Below are 20,030 nucleotides of genomic sequence, written 5' to 3'. Positions count from 1 at the left end.
GGGGCTGGCGCCTGGCTCCCTCCGACACAGCTCTCTCGGGCGGTTGTGAGGGGGCTGGCGCCCGGCTCTCACCGACACAGCTCTCTCGGGCGGTTGTGAGGGGGGCTGGCTCCCGGCTCCCTCCGACACAGCTCTCTCGGGCGGTTGTGAGGGGGGCTGGCGCCCGGCTCCCTCCGACACAGCTCTCTCGGGCGGTTGTGAGGGGGCTGGCGCCCGGCTCTCACCGACACAGCTCTCTCGGGCGGTTGTGAGGGGGCTGGCGCCCGGCTCCCGCCGACACAGCTCTCTCGGGCGGTTGTGAGGGGGGCTGGCGCCCGGCTCCCTCCGACACAGCTCTCTCGGGCGGTTGTGAGGGGGGCTGGCGCCCGGCTCCCTCCGACACAGCTCTCTCGGGCAGTTGTGAGGGGGGCTGGCGCCCGGCTCCCTCCGACACAGCTCTCTCGGGCGGTTGTGAGGGGGGCTGGTGCCCGGCTCCCGCCGACACAGCTCTCTCGGGCGGTTGTGAGGGGGCTGGCGCCCGGCTCCCGCCGACAGAGCTCTCTTGGGCGGTTGTGAGGGGGCTGGCGCCCGGCTCCCGCCGACACAGCTCTCTCGGGCGGTTGTGAGGGGGGCTGGCGCCCGGCTCTCGCCGACACAGCTCTCTCGGGCGGTTGTGAGGGGGGCTGGCGCCCGGCTCCCGCCGACAGAGCTCTCTCGGGCGGTTGTGAGGGGGGCTGGCGCCCGGCTCCCTCCGACACAGCTCTCTCGGGCGGTTGTGAGGGGGGCTGGCGCCCGGCTCCCTCCGACACAGCTCTCTCGGGCGGTTGTGAGGGGGGCTGGCGCCCGGCTCCCGCCGACACAGCTCTCTCGGGCGGTTGTGAGGGGGCTGGCGCCCGGCTCTCACCGACACAGCTCTCTCGGGCGGTTGTGAGGGGGCTGGCGCCCGGCTCTCACCGACACAGCTCTCTCGGGCGGTTGTGAGGGGGGCTGGCGCCCGGCTCCCTCCGACACAGCTCTCTCGGGCGGTTGTGAGGGGGGGCTGGCGCCCGGCTCCCGCCGACAGAGCTCTCTCGGGCGGTTGTGAGGCGCCCCAGCCCTGCCAGGGAATGGCTCGCAGCCAGATAGGAGAAGACTGGTTCCCTGGCTCTTGCCTCATGCCCGGGAGAGGGGTGCAGCTTTCAGTGCTGCAGGCTCTTGCAGCTCCAGCTCTCCTGGGCGCCTCCCGGGGTGTCCCCAGCAATAACAGCCCGTCTGGTTGGGTGACACCCCGGTGCGCTGTGTTCCTCCCTGTCACAGGCCCACGCCTGGCTCTCATGAGCCTCTCAGATGCTTGGCTGGGGGCTGGTCCTTAACCCCTCTGGATTGGGGCTGGGCCGGGGTTCAGATCCCTGCCCGTAGCTGGCTCCTGAAGCGAGAGCTCCCCGTCTAACCAAGGCGGGTGCGGGGAAGGGCCGAGGGGTGATGTCATAGAGCAGCAGGTTCCACATGGCAGCTTTGGAAGCCAGCGTGGAGGCCGCCAAGATCCGCCCTGCGTGTCCTCGGGGCTGGCGCTCTGCCGCCGTCTGGACTTGTCCCCCGGCGCTCGGCCGCCCTGGCAGTGAGTACCTGGCAACTGGCCCTGGACAGAAATCGTTTTGTGAACCTGGCGCCCGTTGGGCTCCGTCCTCGCGCTGGGATGTGGCCCAGGTAAAGGAGGGGAAGTGGCCTTGACGCCCTGGCTCGCTGGTCGCTCCGTGCGCATGCCCAGGGTGGGACGGGCGTCCCTGGGACTGGAAGAGCAGCTCTTTGCTGGGCGGCGCAGTGAGATCCCGAGATGCTGCTGCCAGCCAGGACAGCCAGGCCCTTGGAGACAAGCAACAGGAAGCCTGATGCGGGTCGGCCCCTACCTGCCCTGGGTGACAAGGCCTGCCCCCTGGTGCAGGCGCATGGGGCATCCCCCCCGTGACCTCCGCTCTGGTGGGTGGTCGGCGGGGGACGGAAACACACAGGCACCCTGCTCTCGCCGTGCTGCAGGGGGCAGGGCTCCTGCGTGTTGCAATAGCAGCCCCCGCTCCCCGCACTCAGCAGCGGCCTATGGTGACACCTCAGCTGGGGGGGCGCAGACAGGAGGCCCCAGGCGGTGCTGATATGGGCAGCCGGGGGATCCTTTCCTTTGGCCCCTGCAGTGGCTGCTGCCCAGGGCAGGGGATCCAGTTACCCAGCTCAGCCCCACTGCAGCATCGCAGGACCAGTGTCCTGAGCGAGGAGCCCTTGTCGTGGCTTGGGAGCACAGCTGGCCCAGGATCGGGAGAGCCCCATGACTCCTTTGCGGCAAAAACCACCACTCGGCGGGCTGGGCCGCAGGCTCGGAACCGGCCCGGCCGTCGCCAGCGCACCCTGCCGAAGTAGCCTGAATGAGCAGCTCTTGGCCATCAGTCCCCTGCTCTGCTCCTTCCTGCTGGGGCGCCTGGCCCTGGCCACTGCCGGCTGACAGGACACCCGGCTGGCCCCCTCCTGTTCTTACGAAATACATCATCAGAGCCCCAAACAGGAACCGCTGGGAGCAGTCGCTTAGCGAACAGGTGCTGAACTGGGAGGCGGGTCACGTCCCACCCTACACTGATCCGTTGGCGCTCCGTGCCTCAGTTTCCCTATGGGGATCCTGGCATTGCCCTCCTTTCCCGAGCACAGGTGAAAAGCGCTATGGGAGGGCTCAGGGTTATTAATATGACATTACACATCCCCATCTGAACCCCTCCCAGCTAGTCAATCGCACAGAGCCTCCATCGGGGCGGAGGTCAGTGCTGTTACCGCCACTTCACAGGTGGGAGCCCTGGCAGAGGGACAGCGACCTAGCCAAGCCTTGGGCTGAGCCAGGACTGAAGCCAGCTCAGGACCTGACCGGCTGGGCAGCGGTGTCCTGGCGTGAGCGGAGCCTGGGGCTATTGATCACACAACGCGACCCCGTGCTGTCTGGAGGCATTTGCTGCCCCAGGACTTTCACGTACCCCGGACGCCATTGTCTGGTGCAGCTTCCAGGCAGCATCTGCAGCTGGCGGGGGCGCAGCGCCAGGGGGCACTGCTGACCCTGCCTGCACCCGTCATTTCGAGGGCTCAGACGCAGTGTCCGTGGCATGGCAGAGTGGCTCCGTTTGCCTCTGGCGGCGGGGTGGACTCGCTGAGTCTCTCGGCTAAGATCCTCCATGGCTCTTCCCACTTCAGTCATTCTCCTCTTCCCTGCTCTTTGGGCCCCCCTTCACTGAGGGACGTTGCGGGGCTGGGCTGCTAGGAGCCTCTCTCCCGCCCGGCGAGGGCACGGGGAGCGCTGCTGCCCCTAGGGATGCCCAAGAGAGTCCTGCTAGGTGCGCAGAGCCGCAGGGTGCTCGGTATGTCGCAGTCAGGACATGGGCAGGGCTGGGCTCGATGCCTCGCGAGGTCCCTGTGTGACGGTGCGTTGGGGGTTCCCCGTCTCCTGCACCCCGAAATGGCACAAACAGACTGCACCAGCCGGTGGAATAGAGGAAGTTTATTGCCTCTCCAGGATACAGCACAGCACAGATGTAGTCTGGCCACAGAGCTGGGCTAGGGTGCCTCAGGCCCCCTTGAGATGGGGGAGACTGGGCCCCTAAACTCCAGCCCCTTCTCCTAGGCTCTCCTCCATCCTCTCCCACAGTAACTAACTAAATTCCCTTGCAGCCCTGCCCCCCCAGTCAGGGCAGCATCCACCTTCCTTTGTTCCTCTCCATGGGGGGTGTCTGGCCACTGGTTCAACCAGTTTGGCCTTACCTCTGCCTAGCGAGGTTTTCCCTGCTGGGTCTTGCTCCAGACAGCAGGGGTCACCACAGCCCAGCAATTACCCCCACTACGTCACACCCTGCCAGCTCCCGTGTCCTAGGATTCTAGGCCAGGCATGAGTCCAGGGAGCATTCGGAGGCAGCCTGATCCTGCACCCCGACAGCCCAGTGTCACAGCTCAGGCCTGGCCACTCACACGGGCAGATCTTTCCTCCTGAGACCCTCTTACTAGCGAGAAATCCGCACGAGCCAGCGACCAGTGAGCCAGGCAGGAGGGAACGAAGGGGCTGCCTACGCACGTCCCAACAGCCGCCCACGTGCCACTGGCGTTACGTGGGGCTGTTCCAAAGGCCACGGGAACCCGTGGAAAGGACCCCCCCCGGGCGCTGGCTCGGGCCCTGTGGACAGTTACCCGCCAGCCCCAGCTTAGGGGAATTTCCCCCCGAGCAGCGGCTGAGTCTTCTCGCAGCAGCAGCAGCCCCAAGCTCTCTCTCTGTCCGTTTTCTTGTGGCCAAGGGATCCCTCCCGGCGGAGACGAGAGCAAGAGCAGGCGCGAGGGGCAGGTGGCCCCAGCGCTGCCGGAGGAAGCCATGGCACCGCTGCGGCACACTGCTGTATTTCCAGTGCTGCTCTGCCTGACTGCCGCTGCCTCCTGCAAGCAGGCCACCGCCAAGCCTCAGCTCATCCCCTGGCCACGCAGGCAGCTCTTCCGGAGCCGGGCGCAGGGAGCCCAGGAACCCGGCCCAGGGAGCCTTCTGGCTCTGCAGGAGGAGGGGAAAGTTCGCCCCTTCGCTGCGGGAGAGAGAGGAGAGCCCGGCCAGGAAAGCCAGCGTGAGTAGTAAAAGCAGCAGCTAAAGCCGCATGAGGCAGAGCAGCAGTTCTCAGACTGGGGCGGCTCCAGGGGGTCCCTGAGCCATGCCCAGGGCTGCCCGCCCACTGATAACCCCCCGCACCCGACAGCGCAACTGTCCAGCGGCACGCAGGAGGAGCAGGGGCAGCTCCCGCCCGGGGAGGGCTAGAGAGGGGCAGCGGAAGCGGTGGAGGGGCGGGTGCGGCCTGGGGCTGAGTGGGGGGTGAGCACCACCAGGGAAAATCAGAAGCCGGCGTGGGGGTCCCCAGGTTGCTGGGGTTTGAGAGACAGGCCCGACCCCCCGCAGAGAATGGCGCCGCGGCGGCCATTGGCCACGCTCCGAGCTGCAGGCTCATTGCTCCCCGGACGGGCAGGATCCCAGCTGAGCTGCCCCCAGTTCTCAGTGTGCCCATGAGAGCAGCTGGCCCTCCCCAGCTTGGCCCCAAGAGGACCCCGCCAGGGGGACGAGAGAGGCGCTCCGGCACCACGTCCCGTCAGCGCTGGGTCACTGTGCCAAAGCCCCTGGCACCAGGGCAGGCGAGTGGCCGTGGGCGGTGGCTGCGGAACTGCCCCAGCCAGTTCCCGGTGCTAGAAGGGGCAGTGGGGTTCTGCACGTTTACCCGGCCACCCAGTGCCCTCCACTCCCACTGGAAGCAGGGCTCAGAGTTCAGGGTTGGCGCTTTGATTGCTCCCGGAGAAGGAAAAGCAATCTGCCTCCAGGGCACTGACTCTCACTTATCTGCGCCTCGGGCTGCTCCTTGCAAGGGCAAAGGGCAGGCAGAGATGAGGCGCCTGCAGAGATAAGGGCACTCTAGCACCAGGGGCCGTGGAGGAGGGTCCACAGCAGCAGGAGGAAGAGAAACTGGATCAGACTCTTCATGTTTCAGCATAAGTGCCAGATATTGGACCTTTTCTAAATCTACTTTTATGAAAAATCTCAACTGCTTGGGTCAGCACCAGCCCCTCCAAGTCGCTGTTCAAAACTCCTCGGAGAAAACCCCAACATGTAACCAGCAGTATTAGGGTCTGTCTACATGGGAATACTCAGGAAAGTGAATCTGAATTAACTAAAGGTGTAGATAAGTGAAACTCATCCAGCTGCTGTGTTGACACTCTCGTTCAGGATTCAAGAGCCCGTCAGTCCATTTCGCTTCACTCACACAATTCAATCCCACCGCAGCAAGGCCATGTCCATGCTGAACGACAGGCTCTTAATGACGTTTAACTCACCGACTTCAGACGTTAATTTGAATCAACTTTCCTGGGTGTCCCCAGGCAGACGAGTCTCCGGGGCGGTTCCAGGCTTTCTGAAGGCCCGTCAGGCTGTTTCAGCTTCCCCCAGACCTGCCTCTCAGGTCCAAACCCTAGCGAGACGGGACCCCCCGGCTCCTCTTCTCTCGCCAGCCTTGGCGCTTCCCCTCGGCAACGGGGGCCGGGGTAACCAGCCCCACTCCGGCAGAGTTTGCCTGGCCCCTTCTGTGCTCCCTTGGTTGTGCTGTGGCTGTCAGCCTAGGACGTGATCCTCCAAACAGTCTCAGACAAAAACCCAGAGGTGCCTTTTGCTGCCCCTCCTACTGGGGCACGGTGTCTACCTGGGAGTCTCACCCGTCCCCTCACAGGCGCTCGGGTTTGGCTGTCTCCCCTGCGGGCAGGCACCTGGCCTCCTGCCCTGGAGTGGCAGCTCCGCTGTCAGGCTCCCCAGAAGGGGATGTTTCAAGGCCTCCGCCAGCCCTAATTGGATTCAGACATCCCAACGTGACCTGAGGTAACCCCTTCTCAGCTTAGAGGCGCATGCTCCGGTTAATCCCTGGCCTTCCAGGAGCCTCTTGCAGGCGTCACTGCGCTCAGCCCGGGGTCCCGGTTCATGTGACGCCGGCCCAGCAGCCTGCCAAGAGCAGACACATGCATCAGCATGCCAGGAGGACGTGTCCGCAGGCTCTGCTGTACAGAACCGTCGGGCATGGGCAGGCAAACGGCTGGCAGGCCTCGGGCGGGCACTACCAGCTGGTCTGCACTGAGACTGGTGACCAAGGGATGCAAGGTGCCCTGGGCCTACCCCGAAGTCCCTGAGGCGCAGTCAGGCGCCGTCTTCCCTTGCTCTGGGGCTCGGGAGAGACCAGGTGGGTGAGGAGCCGGCTGGGCCCTGGGGAGGCAGCAGCGACTCACCCCCGGGTGCTCTACGGGCTCTGAGGCAGACAGCAACGGCCCCTACCTTCCCCGGGACACCCTGCAGCCGGTTCGGTTCCACCGCGCCCCTTTCGCTGACGAGAACGTGCCCCTCTGCAGGAGTCCGCAGGTCCTGGCTGGCAGACTACACGGATGACCTCTGGATCCATGTCCGGGAGTCCTTCCCCCGGGTAGCTCTGTACGCCTTCCCCCTGGCCTTGGGGTTCATGCTCCTCCTCTGCTGCATCACGTAAGTGTGCGCCTGCTTCGGAGCACAGGCCGCTGCCCCGCTGCGTCCCCAGCCCAGAGCCCTGCGTGGCCGCTTCCTTCCTTTGCCAAGGCTGAAGGCCTGGCTCCGAAGGCGGCGCGGCCGCAGCGCAGCGGAGAAGTAAGGGCAGCAAGACTGAATCACGGCGGCTGCGGCTGGGGCTGCCTGCCTGGGGAGGGGCATAAACAACTCCCGACACCCCAAAGGGGAGCCAAGCCAGCACCGCTGAGAACCACTGCCCAGAGCTCATCCCCAAGGGCAGGAGACAGCTTTCAGGGGCCAGTCTGAGACTGGAATGAACCCCAGGGACCGCGGCCGAAGTTCAGCTCCTTGGCCTGCCTCGCTAACGGAAATGCATCGCTCTCCTCCCCCGCCGTAGCAAGACACCCCGGGGAGAGGCTGGGAATAAACCGCAGGGGCCAGGGGCCAGGCACGCAGCTGGATGTGCCACACTAGGCGCTCGGGAAGGAGGGTGAGGTAACTACTCAGAGCATCCATGGCTGATGCGGCCCCGCCCCCGCTCCCTCTCTTCGGAGCCTGTGTCCCGGGAGACGCTTTGACGGGGGTGGGTGGGAACAATTCGTTTCCTTTCTTTGAAAAAGCGTTTGCAGGAGCCCGAGCACTGTGCCCTGCTGTGGGGGAAGCCCTGAGCAGCCTCCTTCCATTGCGGGTGTGTGGCCGGAGGCTGCTCCCCGGGGCCTGGCGCCACCTCTGAGAGGTGTGTGGTTCCAGTAACCCTGGGCAGGCCTTCGCTTCCGGGTCCCACAGCCAGAAGCAGGGTCCCCTCGGGCAGGAGAAGGGTGTAGCCACAGCACGTCGCCCCTTCATCACCGTCATTCCGCCTCCCAGCCCCTTCCCCGGTCAGTCCTTCGCTGAGCGACCTGCCGCTCCTCTGCTCTCCCAGGGTTCTTTTGGACTGAGGAGACCAGACGCGCTTCCGCAGACGTGCCCATGTCCTCTCCGGCCTGCGAGGAGACGCCAGCCGGGCCCAGATGCTCACGGCCCAGCCGGAGGAAGCCTCCCCAGGAAGTTCGAGGGCTGCATGTTCCACAGACAGATCCCTCTGTGCTGTCACTACCACTGCAGGGCTTTATTTGAATGAAGAACTTTCTCCCAACAGCCACATTGAATTCCGTATTTCCAAATAACTCCTAGGGCTTGTCTACCTGGTGTGGCAGACCAAAGGCAGCGGGTGAGGAGTTCGGTCCTAGTGGGGGCCAGGAGGTGGGCGGGCGGGTGTGCAGGAGGAGTTTGGTGGCGGGCAGGCACACGGGTAGTTGGGTGTGTAGGTTCATGTTCCCTCAATAGGCTGCCAGAGACAGCTTCTCAGCCAGGAGGTCAGACAGGCACCTGGGACTCCTTCAGAGACTAGGGTTGCCAGATGGTTTAACCAAAATACCAAACCCCCTCCCCCCCCAAAAAAAAACAGTTGAGGAAAAAAAGGGGGAGAGACCAAAGTTGTTGAGAAAAAAAAAGGCTCCAACAGTTACTAAGCAAAAAAATAAACAAATCAAACCCTCACAAAAAAAGCCAGCATAGCCCCTTTAAGGCTTTTGGGGTTTTTCTTACTCTGTGCAGGAAGAGAGCTCCCCTGTGGAACCAGGTAAGTAGGGAGCAGAAGGGACTTGGGGGGGCTGGGAGGGGCCAGGGGGCTGGGCCCGGTTGCTGAGTGTCACAGGGTTGCCAGGTGTTTGGTATTTTCACCTCCTGGCAGGGGAAAAAAAATCAGAAGATGCTGGACATTTTAGGTGTCTGATTTTTGTACTGTCCCTATGCTGGCGTAGACCCGCCCTACGCTGACAGGAGGGGCTGTCGGTCAGAACGCCACCTCGCCACGCAAAGGCAGCTGAAATGTTCTAGCTGCATCTCCACTGGGACTGAGAACAGCCTGGCTCTGGCAGTCCAGGGGGTGGAGACCTGAGGTGTCATCAATGGAACGTGTAAGGCCAGGCCTGAAATAATGTTCAAGTGAATTAGTGAGATCACATTAAGCCCGTGTGGATGCTTTTCTTCAGAATTAAAGTGACCTGAACAGTTTAATTCTTAACTGACATCAAGTTTCATTAAGTCACTTCAGGGAATTAAACTAAACTGAATTCAGGTCATTCTCATTCTGAGTAAAAGCATCCACACGGGTTTAATGTGACTTGTGTTGCCCAGGGGTCTTTCAGTGCAAAGGTCTCAGTAACTTTGCTCCATGCAAGGATGCGTCAGGAAAGAAATCAGGGAAGTCGTGGGCGTCCGACTGATAGATGGCACGCGCAGGACAGCACGAGTGCTTCCACTTGCAGCTACGCTTTACTTAGCACGGGCACGTCTGCAGCAGGTAAGCAGAACACCCCACACTCAATTGCTGGAGTTGGCTGGTGCTCCATGCCACAGCGGCGGCTTTCCAATGGCAAAGCGTCCATCTGCTGGTGGGACAAGATGTGTCCAGAGGGAGAGGCCCAGAAGTGCCCCCCCCCCCCACACACACTTTTCTTCCCTGTTTTCATGAGCAGGCCAATAACAGGTCCTACTTCCGGGTTCTCTTCTGATCCTCCATCAGCAGATGTGTGTGGGCATGGTTTGCAGGCCCTGTCGGACACACCCCTGGGCACAGAGACAAGCTCCTCCCTTCTGACTGCATCTCAGCAATTTCCACGTCAGGAAGGGTGTAGGGTCAGGCTGCCCTTTCTGTGGCACCCAAACCCCCTCCCCTCCTGATCTGGTCATGCTGCAGCCTAGGCCCATGTGCAGCCTGTTAGCTTGGCTACTTGTCAGCTCATCTTCCTGTGGGACCCTTACCAGCCCATAGATCTGCAAAGCCTGCCCTGCCATGTCCCATTCCCTGATGGGCGCCTCTGGCTTCTCTCCAGCTCAACGTGGCTCTGCCCTGTAAGAAAGAGGGTTTCCTGCCACCCGTGGCTCACAGGCACTGCTCAGGAGCCCCACAAAAGAGCTTACAGAATCTTTGCTCCATTCGTTTACAAGGTGCCTTTGTAATGGGATAAGCCCTTCCCGGCTGCAGTTCTGAGTCGTGGTACGGGTCCCTCCCGAGCAGGCTGCGCTGTGACGTGAGGGACTTGTACCAGCCGGGGTCCCGGCCAACGCCAAGGTCTCCTTGCACTAGACACTGCGCAAACACCGTGAGCTCTCTGGGACATCTGCTGTCTCCTGCTATCTGAGCAGACAAAACAGGACGGGTGGGAGGGGAAGGATTTGCACAAGGTCAGTGGAGGGCTGAGAAGAGAAGCGAGGTCTCTGACTCTCCAGCCAACTCCTGTTCTCCTGGATCAAACGCCTCTCAGCACTGGCAAGGTGGCACCCCCGACGGGAGAGTCAGGAAAGCCCCTTGGCCCGCAGGGGGATGGGGCAAGCAGAGGTTTTCTGACCGGGCCTCTAGAGACGGGTGTGAATCAACCCCCCAGATCCGAACAGCTCGACTTCAGGGAAGCGGGGCTCAGCATGCGGACCTGGCTGGGCTGTGGGGCGGGCAGATCTCAAGTCCTGTCCACGCTGGGTCTCGTGTTGCAGTCTACGGCCCTGTAGCCGTGTGCCCACATGCCTGGCAGGGCGGAGCAGGGGCTTGTTTTGTTGGGCTGCCATGCGGGGACCATTGGGACTCTGTTCAGAGGCTGGCGGCTTTTTCATTTAGTGCTGGGCAAACATTTTCAGACTAAACTTTTTTCATCAAAAAAATGCAGGTTTGGGTCCATGGAAACATTTCACAAATTGGCAGCGAAGTTCCCAGCTGCTCTGGAGGGAACTCCCAAGAAGACTGAAGTGCCCATTCGGACACTTCCCCAGTCCGGACAAATGGCATTTCAACCTCTCCTCCATTTCAAAAAGCTTTTACATTCTCAAAAATGAAATGAAATGTTTAATTTGACCCCCAGGGATTGGGGGGGGGGACTGGGAGAGTGCGGGTGTGGGGGATGGGAGAGTGGTGATGGGGGGGACTGGGAGAGCACGGGAAGGCGGGGGGCGCACGGCTGGCTGGGGGCAGGGAAGAGGAAGGCGGGGGGGTGCGCGGCTGGCTGGGGGCGGGGAAGAGGAAGGCAGGGGGCGCGCGGCTGGCTGGGGGCGGGGAAGAGGAAGGCAGGGGGTGCGCGGCTGGCTGGGGGCGGGGAAGAGGAAGGCAGGGGGCGCGCGGCTGGCTGGGGGCGGGGAAGAGGAAGGCAGGGGGCGCGCGGCTGGCTGGGGGCGGGGAAGAGGAAGGCAGGGGGTGCGCGGCTGGCTGGGGGCGGGGAAGAGGAAGGCAGGGGGCGCGCGGCTGGCTGGGGGCGGGGAAGAGGAAGGCAGGGGGTGCGCGGCTGGCTGGGGGCGGGGAAGAGGAAGGCAGGGGGCGCGCGGCTGGCTGGGGGCGGGGAAGAGGAAGGCAGGGGGCGCGCGGCTGGCTGGGGGCGGGGAAGAGGAAGGCGGGGGGGCGCGCGGCTGGCTGGGGGCGGGGAAGAGGAAGGCGGGGGGGCGCGCGGCTGGCTGGGGGCGGGGAAGAGGAAGGCGGGGGGGCGCGCGGCTGGCTGGGGGGAGGGAAGAGGAAGGCAGGGGGGCGCACGGCTGGCTGGGGGCAGGGAAGAGGAAGGCGGGGGGGCGCACGGCTGGCTGGGGGCAGGGAAGAGGAAGGCGGGGGGGCGCACGGCTGGCTGGGGGCGGGGAAGAGGAAGGCGGGGGGGCGCGCGGCTGGCTGGGAAGTGGGGGGGCGCACGGCTGGGAGGGAAGCGGGGGGGGCGCACGGCTGGGGGAGAAGCGGGGGGGCGCACGGCTGGCTGGGGGCGGGGAAGAGGAAGGCGGGGGGGCGCACGGCTGGGGGAGAAGCGGGGGGGCGCACGGCTGGGAGGGAAGCGGGGGGGGGCGCACGGCTGGCTGGGGGCGGGGAAGAGGAAGGCGGGGGGGCGCGCGGCTGGCTGGGAAGTGGGGGGGCGCGCGGCTGGCTGGGGGCGGGGAAGAGGAAGGCGGGGGGGGCGCACGGCTGGGAGGGAAGCGGGGGGGGCGCACGGCTGGCTGGGGGCGGGGAAGAGGAAGGCGGGAGGGCGCACGGCTGGGGGAGAAGCGGGGGGGGCGCACGGCTGGGAGGGAAGCGGGGGGGGCGCACGGCTGGGGGAGAAGCGGGGGGGCGCACGGCTGGCTGGGGGCGGGGAAGAGGAAGGCGGGGGGGCGCACGGCTGGGGGAGAAGCGGGGGGGCGCACGGCTGGGAGGGAAGCGGGGGGGGCGCACGGCTGGCTGGGGGCGGGGAATTGGAAGGCGGGGGGGGCGCACGGCTGGGGGAGAAGCGGGGGGGGGCGCACGGCTGGCTGGGGGCGGGGAAGAGGAAGGCGGGGGGGGGCGCACGGCTGGGAGGGAAGAGGGGGGGGCGCACGGCTGGCTGGGGGCGGGGAATTGGAAGGCGGGGGGGGCGCACGGCTGGGGGAGAAGCGGGGGGGCGCACGGCTGGCTGGGGGCGGGGAAGAGGAAGGCGGGGGGGGCGCACGGCTGGGGGAGAAGCGGGGGGGGGGGGCGCACGGCTGGGGGAGAAGCGGGGCCTCCCCATCAGCCTCTCTCCGCCCTGCCGGGCTCTCCGGGCCCCGGGGGCGCGGCTCTCCGGCGGGGCGGGGCGGGGGAGTGACCGAGCCCGGCGCCTGCCCCTGCGCTGCCCGGCGCGTCCTTCTTGCGCGGTTCCGCAGCCCGCGCCGGACCGAGCCGCTGCAGCGCCCCCGGCCCGGGGACTGGAGCCGGCCAAGCCCCCGCCCGGCCGGCTGCAGCGAGCCCGACATGACGCTCAAGTCCAGCCGGGGCGCCAGCGTGGGCAGCATGCGGACCGCGCTCTCCGACCTGTACCTGGAGCACCTGCTGCAGAGCCGGCCCAAGGCCGAGGTGAGGGGCGCGGCAGCCGGACTCACGGGGCAGGGCGCTGGGTACAAGGCGACTGGTGCCGGGGGCTCGGGGCCCGCTCACCAGGCCGGGGGGGGGGTAGAAGTTGCCGTAAAGCGCCCCCCCCGCCCAATGCTGAAGCCCCTGCCCAGGGAAGGGGCAGTTGCAAAGCTTGTTTTGGACACAGACTGGGGGGCACCCCCCACAGCACCTTTGGGCCCCTCCCTGCTGGAGGGCGCATGCTGAGCTCGGCCTCCGGCTCAGGGCAGGCTGTGCCCCCCAGTGCTGGGAGAGGGGCCCAGCAGAGGAGCCCTGTGGCATGTGCCCTGAGCAGCACCCGCCAGAGAAGGGGGGGGAGCCAAGAGCAGCAGCAGAACACGAGGTGGGTGCCACGACCCACAGCCTCCTGCAAGCGGCTGCCCTGCCTGCTGCGTGCAGAGCTCGGCCCTTCCCCCAGGCTAAGGTCCCCGGGAGCTTCCTGCCTGCAAAGGTGGCCCCAGGGGGACGCTAACAGCTCCCTGTGGTGCTTCTGGTGCTCGTTAACGCCGCTGGTGCCTGCGGGCTGGGATGCTGGTGCTGCTGGGGGCTGGCTTTGCAATGCACCGAGGCCAACACTGTCAGTGCCTGGGTATTTATCACAGTGCCAGCCCAAGCAGCCCTCAGCGGTGGGCACCTGCCCTTAGATGTCTAGTTCTGAGTCGCTAGCTCCTGCCTTCCCTGGGTGGAACTGACGTGCCGAGCGGTTTGGGGTACAGGTGTGGCATGGCACCGGTCCCCCCCACGGCTGGCGAAGCAGGGCCAACTAGAGCCTGGCCCTGGGGCTCACAGTGGCTCTGCACCACTCCGTTTCTCCATCTGCACCAGGGGGGAAGGGTCCCACTCCTGGTGTGCTCTGAGATCCATGCTGGAAGGTGTTTACTGCAGCATCTCTCGGTTCTTGTTCTCGCCCCGCGCAGCCTTGCAGCCTTTTCTGAGAGCCACACACAAGGGTTGAGGCTGGCTATGGCAGCCACTGCTCTGCACAGCTCCAAAGAGATCAGCTGTTAGCGCTCCACTTTGCTTGGATCCCAGCCCCGGCAGAGCCCAGGGCCCGTCTCTCGTGTGAATCCGGAGCGACTCCCGTGAAGACAGCAGCATTAGAGTGGTGTGAAACTAGAGTGGGTGGCATCAGGGTTAGAGGCAGGGGTGCCGTGGCTGGGAGTGGGGGGGTGGTGCTCTGTGTTACTCCCATGTTACCTGCCTGGCTGATGTGGGGGCAGCGTTGATCAGTTCTGGAGAGGGACAGGTGCCATGGAGGGAGGTGGCATTCACTGGCCCTCGGTCTCGGAGTGCGGTTGGGGGGCAGCTGGCCCCGAATCTGTCGGGAATGGCCCTGTTCTGTTTCTTGCTGAGCGTTTCGTGGGCGGCTCTCCTCTCCTCTCCTCTCCTCTCCTCTCCTGGAGGACAGGCAGCGGGAGGGGCATGTCAAGCTGGCTTGGAAGAGGATTTGCCGTTTTGGGGTTGCCGAGCGGGAGGAGGGGGCTGCAGCTCCAGGCAAAGACGAGGCTCTTTCTTGTTTTTGCTGCAAAGTGCAGCTGGTCTGAACTGGAGCTGCCTGTCACATGAGCTGCTGTAGCTGCTGAGCAGCCTCCACACGCAGGTCCCCGCGCCAGGCTGGAGGAGACGTGGCAATGGGCTTCAGCCACGGGAACAGGCCACTGCGTGGCAGTGGGGTGGGGAAGGGAGCCTCTGCAGCGGCCGCATGCCCAGCGGTCAGTCGGGGAAGCCTGTGCACTCCATGGAGCCATGAGTCTATCCCGTGAGGCGCTCGCCTGTTTGGCCCAGCAGTACCTGGGGAGGGGGGTCACTCGCCAGCTGCACACTTGAGCAATGAGGCTTCTGGTTTTAAACTCACACAAGCAGGGAGGAAACTGGAGACCAGACTGAAACTTTATCCTTAACCCACCCTGTTGTGCAATAAGCCATCCCCTCCCCCCTGAGTGAGTCAGTGAGCTTTCCGCCAGAGCCCTGGAGTCTCTGGCTGGAGGGTGGGTTTGGTGTGTCACTCTTCACGGTTCCTGCCCCCGGCTCACTGCCCCAGATCCCACAGCCGGCTCCACCGGGGTGCCGTGGCCTCAGACTGCAGTGGCGCTGCGACTGGACCCGCTCGGAGTCTGCGCCCCCGGGTTTCCTCTTGGTGCCCTGCTCTGCATCCGCGGGTCTGTACCCTTAGGAGCCGCAGATGCCATATGGGGATGCAGGGAGCGAGGCATAAGCAGTGGGGCTGGTGGGGAGCTGGGGGGCACGGGGCTGCTCTGTTTTCCTAAAGGTCTCCTGGTGCGTCAAGGCATTTGGGACAGGCCTTGGCCCAGAGCCTGCAAGGAGCCAGCTGTTTCTGAGCCCAGGAGGGACGTTGAAATACGCGTATTCCTGTGAACCGGAATTCTGAAAATCCGTTGGAGCTGAGCAGGACGCTTTGCTTGAGGAAATCCAAGCTCCCAAGTGGCGTTTTGAACCCGGTTTGGGCCTTTCTGGGTAGGAGCAAATTGCAATGAAAAGCCATTTTGAAACGGGAGATGAAATGTTCTGCTCTCACAAATTCATAATGGGCAGGTTCAGCCTCCTTATGATGCTTTTTGTGTGGAACGTGCGCTGAATAGTCGCCGCGGGCTCCGTGCTGTGTCCCAGCCCTCCGGACGGGTGGCGAAGGAGGAGGGTCCCCGGCCCCTGGCCCTGCTGCTTAACCCTTTACTGTGCTGGGCACATGGGTGGGGTCTCCAGGGCTTCCCTGGCTCCTTGCTGCCTCCTTTTCTCTCTCCAGCTGTGGGTGGGCACTGCAGCCGGGTGCTCTTCCCTCCTCTCGGCCCATTGAGACACAGAGCCTCTCCCAGTCCGTCAAAGCCCCCTGGCTGCAGGTACCACATTGGAAGGGGCCTGTGCCCCCAAGGAGCCCTGGTGATCAGTAACCAGCTGGGGAGCTTGAGCTGTCTCTGTGCACAGCTAGCAGGCCCAGGGGAGAGTAGCTGGGTTGTGCTGTTGTGAATGGCTTGCTTACGGCTTGGGAGGGGGAAGACAGCCTGTGCCCTTAACTGGGCTAGTGAGGCTGGGCGGGTCCCCGGGCCCTCTTGGGGCTGGCACTGGGGCTCTGGCCTTGCCCTCCCTCCCGGGTGGTGGATGGATTCTGGGAGGAGCGGCTGTGATGGAGCCAGGCGGTCGCTCGCTGTTCCTTGGGTCGCTGTACCAGCCCGAGAGCCCCGGGGAGCTTGGCAGCCTGGGTTTCCCATGGGAGTCCTGGCTTCCAGCCAAAGCTGACCACGCGGAGGCAGGTGGCTCCATCCCCTTTCGGGCATGCAGGGGGCAGAGCGGCTCTTTGGACAAGGTGAATGATCGAAGTGCTGGGAAGTTCATGGTTGATAGCCTAGCGGTGGGGGCCTCCTTTGCTATGCTGGGGCTGCTTGTGCCTCTCCTCCCCCAGGACTCGTGTGCCCTGGGGGGGAGGGTGGCTGGGCCTTTCCAAGGAGTCTCCTCTCGCCAGCCCATTTTACAGATGGGGGCTGGATTCAGACACTCCAGAGCTTGATCATCTGACTGCTCTGCCTTGCTCCCAGTGGGGTGCTGGGCAGTGTTCCATGTGCAGAGGAAACTTTATTGTGTGTGCCAATGTGCACCACCAACAGGAACACACGTTAGCAGCGGCGCTCTTCTAATCAGCTGGATGGCATTGGAATCTCTTAGTGGCCGCCCGGGTGCCCAGCTGGCAGGGAACCCTGGTGCTGGGGCTGGGTTGGTACCTTGGGGGTGGAATGGATACAATTAGAGAACACTAGGGCTGGAAGGGCCCTCGAGAGGTCGAGTCCAGTCCCTGCCCTCATGGCAGGACCCTGCACCATTTACCATTCCTGACAGATGTTTATCTAACCTGCTCTTAAATATCCCCAGAGATGGGGATTCCACAACCTCCCCGGGCAATTGATTCCAGTGTTTCACCAGCCTGACTGGCAGGAAGTTTTTCCTGATGCCCAACCTCAACCTCCCTTGCTGCAGTTTAAGCCCCTTGCGTCTTGTCCTCCTTAGCTTCTGAGGACAGACCAATTTTTCTCCCTCTTTCTTGTGACACCCTTTTAGATGCCTGAAAACCGCTCTCCTGTCCCCTCTGTCTTCTCCTTTCCAAACTAAACGAGCCCAATTCCTTCAGCCTCCCCTCCTAGCTCCTGTTCTCTAGACCTTGAATCGTTCTCGTTGCTCTTCTCTGCACCCTCTCCAGTTTCTCCACATCTTTCCTGGAATGCGGGGCCCAGAACTGGACACAGTCCTCCAACTGAGACCTGCCCAGCGCAGAGCAGAGCGGAAGGACGACTCCTCGTGTCTTGCTCCTGTGAATGCCGCCCAGAATCACATTTGCTTTTTTTTGCAACAGCATCACACTGTGGCTGGTATTTAGCTTGTGGTCCTCTAGGACCCCTAGACCCCTTTCTGCAGGACCCCCCTACCCAGCCGCTGCCCATTCTGGATGTGCTGCACCCTCCATCCCTTGGCACGTGTGGCCCTCACAGGCCTGTCTGCAAAGCCCCACGAAGCCCGGGTGTGCAGAGCAGCAGCACTGTGCCCGAGAACTGAGCCTGGATCTTCAAAGCGGCACCAGGTGCCCTGGGCTCTGGCCTGAGCTGGGTCCCAGTGCACCAAGTGCGGCACCACCCCTTGCCATGGCTGCCCGGGTTCTGCTGGGCCAGCATTCGGGCTGTACTTTTGCTGCCACTGGCCCCTCGCAGGGCGCCCGGCCAGCACCCTCCGAGGCAGTGGAGAGCCCTGCATGAGCAGCCGGCTCTGCCAGACCCTCGTGGCCCCGGCTCTGAGGATCAACAGGCCACACAAGGCCCTGCTGTGGAGCTCTGGCTTTGCAGGAGGTTTGCTCTGACCAGGCTGTGGCACATCCCCTTAGCCAGGCCTGGCCCAGCCCCGCTGCCTGGCCCCTTTGTCCAAGCCAGCTCGGAATGGAGGCTTTTCGGTCTTGTTCTTGGGAAGCTCACGGTCGCCCGTTGCCTTGCTGCGGCCTGGAGATGCTGCTTGGCGGGATGGAAATGCTGCGTTTACCCACCCGCGTGGAAACGAAGCCAGCACGGGATCGGGTTCCTGACTGCACCAGCCCTTTCAAACTTCCCCTTTTCTGGCGTACGCGGAGCGCAGCCCTGGACCCGCTTTGCTGCTGTGGTCGCTGCTGCCGCCTGACTGCGTCCGGCCAGCCCCAACTGAGGTCCCTTTTCCAACCCTTTCTCCAGGAGCCAGGGCTAGCAGTGTACTTGGCTGCCACTGTCATGTAGTCCTGGGGCTCCGGTAGCTGGGGCCTCGCTGAGTCCTGCCAGACTCAGACAGCTGAGAGCTTTGCGTTGCCAGTCCCTGTAACCCTCCGCGCCTCGTGCTTTCCCCTCTGCTGCGGCGTCTGCTTGGGACCCGCCTTGATTGAACCCAGGTAGAACACCAAGGCCGGCGCCTGTTTAACCCCAAGGGGCTGGCCCTGGCTGTGTGTGGGGCTGTTAGCCCAGCTGCCCGCAGCAGAGCAGCTGGCTCTCCTGTCCCTCTTTCTTCTCCCCTGCGCTTTGCTTTTCCCAGAGTCGTTTCAGCAGGGCGGGTGGGGGGACGGAGGAGAGGTTGGGAGCAGGTGTGCGGAGCTCCTCCTCCATGAGCTGCCTCTGCCCCCGGCTGCCCACTCCTGCCTGGGCTCGTGCTGGTCCTGTCGTGCCGCCCCCAGGGGCGATGGTGCGAGTACAGTCTGCCTGCCTGCTCGTGCGAGACTCCCTCTAACTTCTAGGGCCGTCCTTTGGGGGAAGAGCCAGTCTTGCGTGAGCAGCGGCTGCTGCTGGGGAGTCCAGGCAGCCTCAGCAAACTGGCCCCGTGGCTAATTACCCTCGTCGTTAAAGATGTTCCCATATTTCCAGCCTGCTTTGCCTCACGTCCTGCCACTGGGCCCTGCTTGCGAGACGGGTGAGCCCATGTTCAAACGTCTGTGCCCGGGCCGGGATCCAGCCCTGTCACCTTCTCGTAAGCTAAATCGATTGAGCCCCTCGACTCGCTGTCTCCTCCTTTGCTTGTTCTCTGACCCTGGCAACCGCTCAGTCTCCTTGGCCCCAGATCCAGATGTGGGTGTCCCAGGGCCGAGGGCCGAGATAAAAGAGCCCCCCCCCTCCTGCTCAGGATTCCCCTGGGGATGCTTCCAGGCTGGCATCTGCCCTTCTGGCCACCCTGTCACAGCAATAGTCCCCCTGGCCCCCCATCTCTGTCGCTGCTTCCTGGGAGAGTCCCTGCCCCATCCCAGGATTGCCTGCTTTGTGCAGCTGCAGCCGTTGGCACTGAGCCGTGTCCAGAGCCGCGTTGGTGGCTTGGGCTGACGGACTGCCTGGGCAAAAGGCTGTGTAGCGCGGCAGCCAGTGAGCGCCCCAGCTGCTAGGCTGCTGAGCAGCTACTGGGCAGGGCATGTCGCCCATTACGCAGCTGGAAGCAAAGGTCGGAGCGGGGGGAGGGGAGTCCTAGGCTGCCCCCAGCCGGATCCGCTGACGGGAATGTGCTGAGCCGGGTGCTGGAATCCTGCTGAGTCAGTCGCCCCGCGATAAAGGGGAAGCCCTGCTGACTCGGCTCCCTGGAGACACTTTGAACTCTGGCTGGGCGCAGGGAGCCTGCTGGAGACCGGGAGCCGCCTGCCTCAGAACAGCTCCCTTCCCTGCCCAGAGCTTCCCCACGGGTCCTCCTGCTCTCCCGCCCTGTCTGCTCCCTGGGCCCAGGCGCATCTCGGTGTGTTCTGTCTCCCCGGCCTGCGTTGCGGACCTGGCTCCTCATCCGCCTGGGGCTTGTCGCTCAGCCACGTGCTGCACCTGGCTGGGGTGGCAGCCGCATCTCTGGCCAGACGGATTTAACACGTCGGGCAGGAGCAACCTGCCCGGCTCTTGAATTTCTAGGCAAAGGTTTTGGGGCTTTCTGAGCTGTCCCTGCCCAGCTCTGCTGCTGCCCTGCACCCCTGGCTGCTGCTCTACCACCGCACCCTCGTGATTTACAGCACCGCCTGCTATTGCAGTGACGGCTTGTGCCCCTGGGAACTCCGCATGGCTCTGCTGGCGCGCCAGCGACCTCCGGCACCGCGCCAGCGACCTCCGGCACCGCGCCAGTGCATCTCAGTCCTGGAGCATCTCTCCCACG

General features: G+C 64.1%; 2 protein-coding genes across 3 annotated transcripts in view; both read left to right on the top strand.

Moving 5' to 3' along the window:
- Window positions 1-698: 698 nt before the first annotated feature.
- On the top strand, window positions 699-10,920 carry SMIM9 (small integral membrane protein 9). Of its 2 annotated transcripts, XR_012907038.1 has the most exons (5): window positions 699-1,576; window positions 4,269-4,583; window positions 6,889-7,018; window positions 7,941-9,362; window positions 10,723-10,920. XR_012907038.1 is itself a non-coding variant. In XM_075941270.1 (4 exons), exons 1-4 carry the CDS (start codon window positions 1,465-1,467, stop codon window positions 7,954-7,956), a joined length of 573 nt encoding a protein of 190 aa, XP_075797385.1. In that variant the 5' UTR covers window positions 913-1,464; the 3' UTR covers window positions 7,957-10,920. The 2 variants fall into 2 exon arrangements, 1 of the variants encoding a protein (XP_075797385.1); XM_075941270.1 differs by having other exon boundaries at window positions 913-1,576; window positions 7,941-10,920.
- Window positions 10,921-12,614: 1,694 nt separating this feature from the next.
- MPP1 (MAGUK p55 scaffold protein 1) overlaps window positions 12,615-20,030 on the top strand; it is a 28,519-nt gene continuing 21,103 nt past the window's right edge. Inside the window, exon 1 of the mRNA XM_075941244.1 lies at window positions 12,615-12,869. Within this exon, the coding sequence (XP_075797359.1) occupies window positions 12,768-12,869 (102 nt within the window). The 5' untranslated portion in view covers window positions 12,615-12,767. The remainder of the gene's footprint in view (window positions 12,870-20,030) is intronic.

The sequence above is a fragment of the Pelodiscus sinensis genome, chromosome 13 (genome assembly GCF_049634645.1).
Source record: "Pelodiscus sinensis isolate JC-2024 chromosome 13, ASM4963464v1, whole genome shotgun sequence".
Classification (NCBI taxonomy): Eukaryota; Metazoa; Chordata; order Testudines; family Trionychidae; genus Pelodiscus; species Pelodiscus sinensis.
Note: the sequence above shows the minus strand (reverse complement) of the source record. Positions and strands in the feature narration are given on the sequence as shown.

Bases quoted from the DNA above. Each gene is read 5' to 3' on its own strand.
- SMIM9 (XM_075941270.1), top strand. From the start codon at position 1,465: ATGGCAGCTTTGGAAGCCAGCGTGGAGGCCGCCAAGATCCGCCCTGCG. The intron at 1,577-4,268 runs GTGAGTACCTGG...CTTGTGGCCAAG, and splicing joins GGCGCTCGGCCGCCCTGGCA to GGATCCCTCCCGGCGGAGAC. The intron at 4,584-6,888 runs GTGAGTAGTAAA...GCCCCTCTGCAG, and splicing joins GCCCGGCCAGGAAAGCCAGC to GAGTCCGCAGGTCCTGGCTG.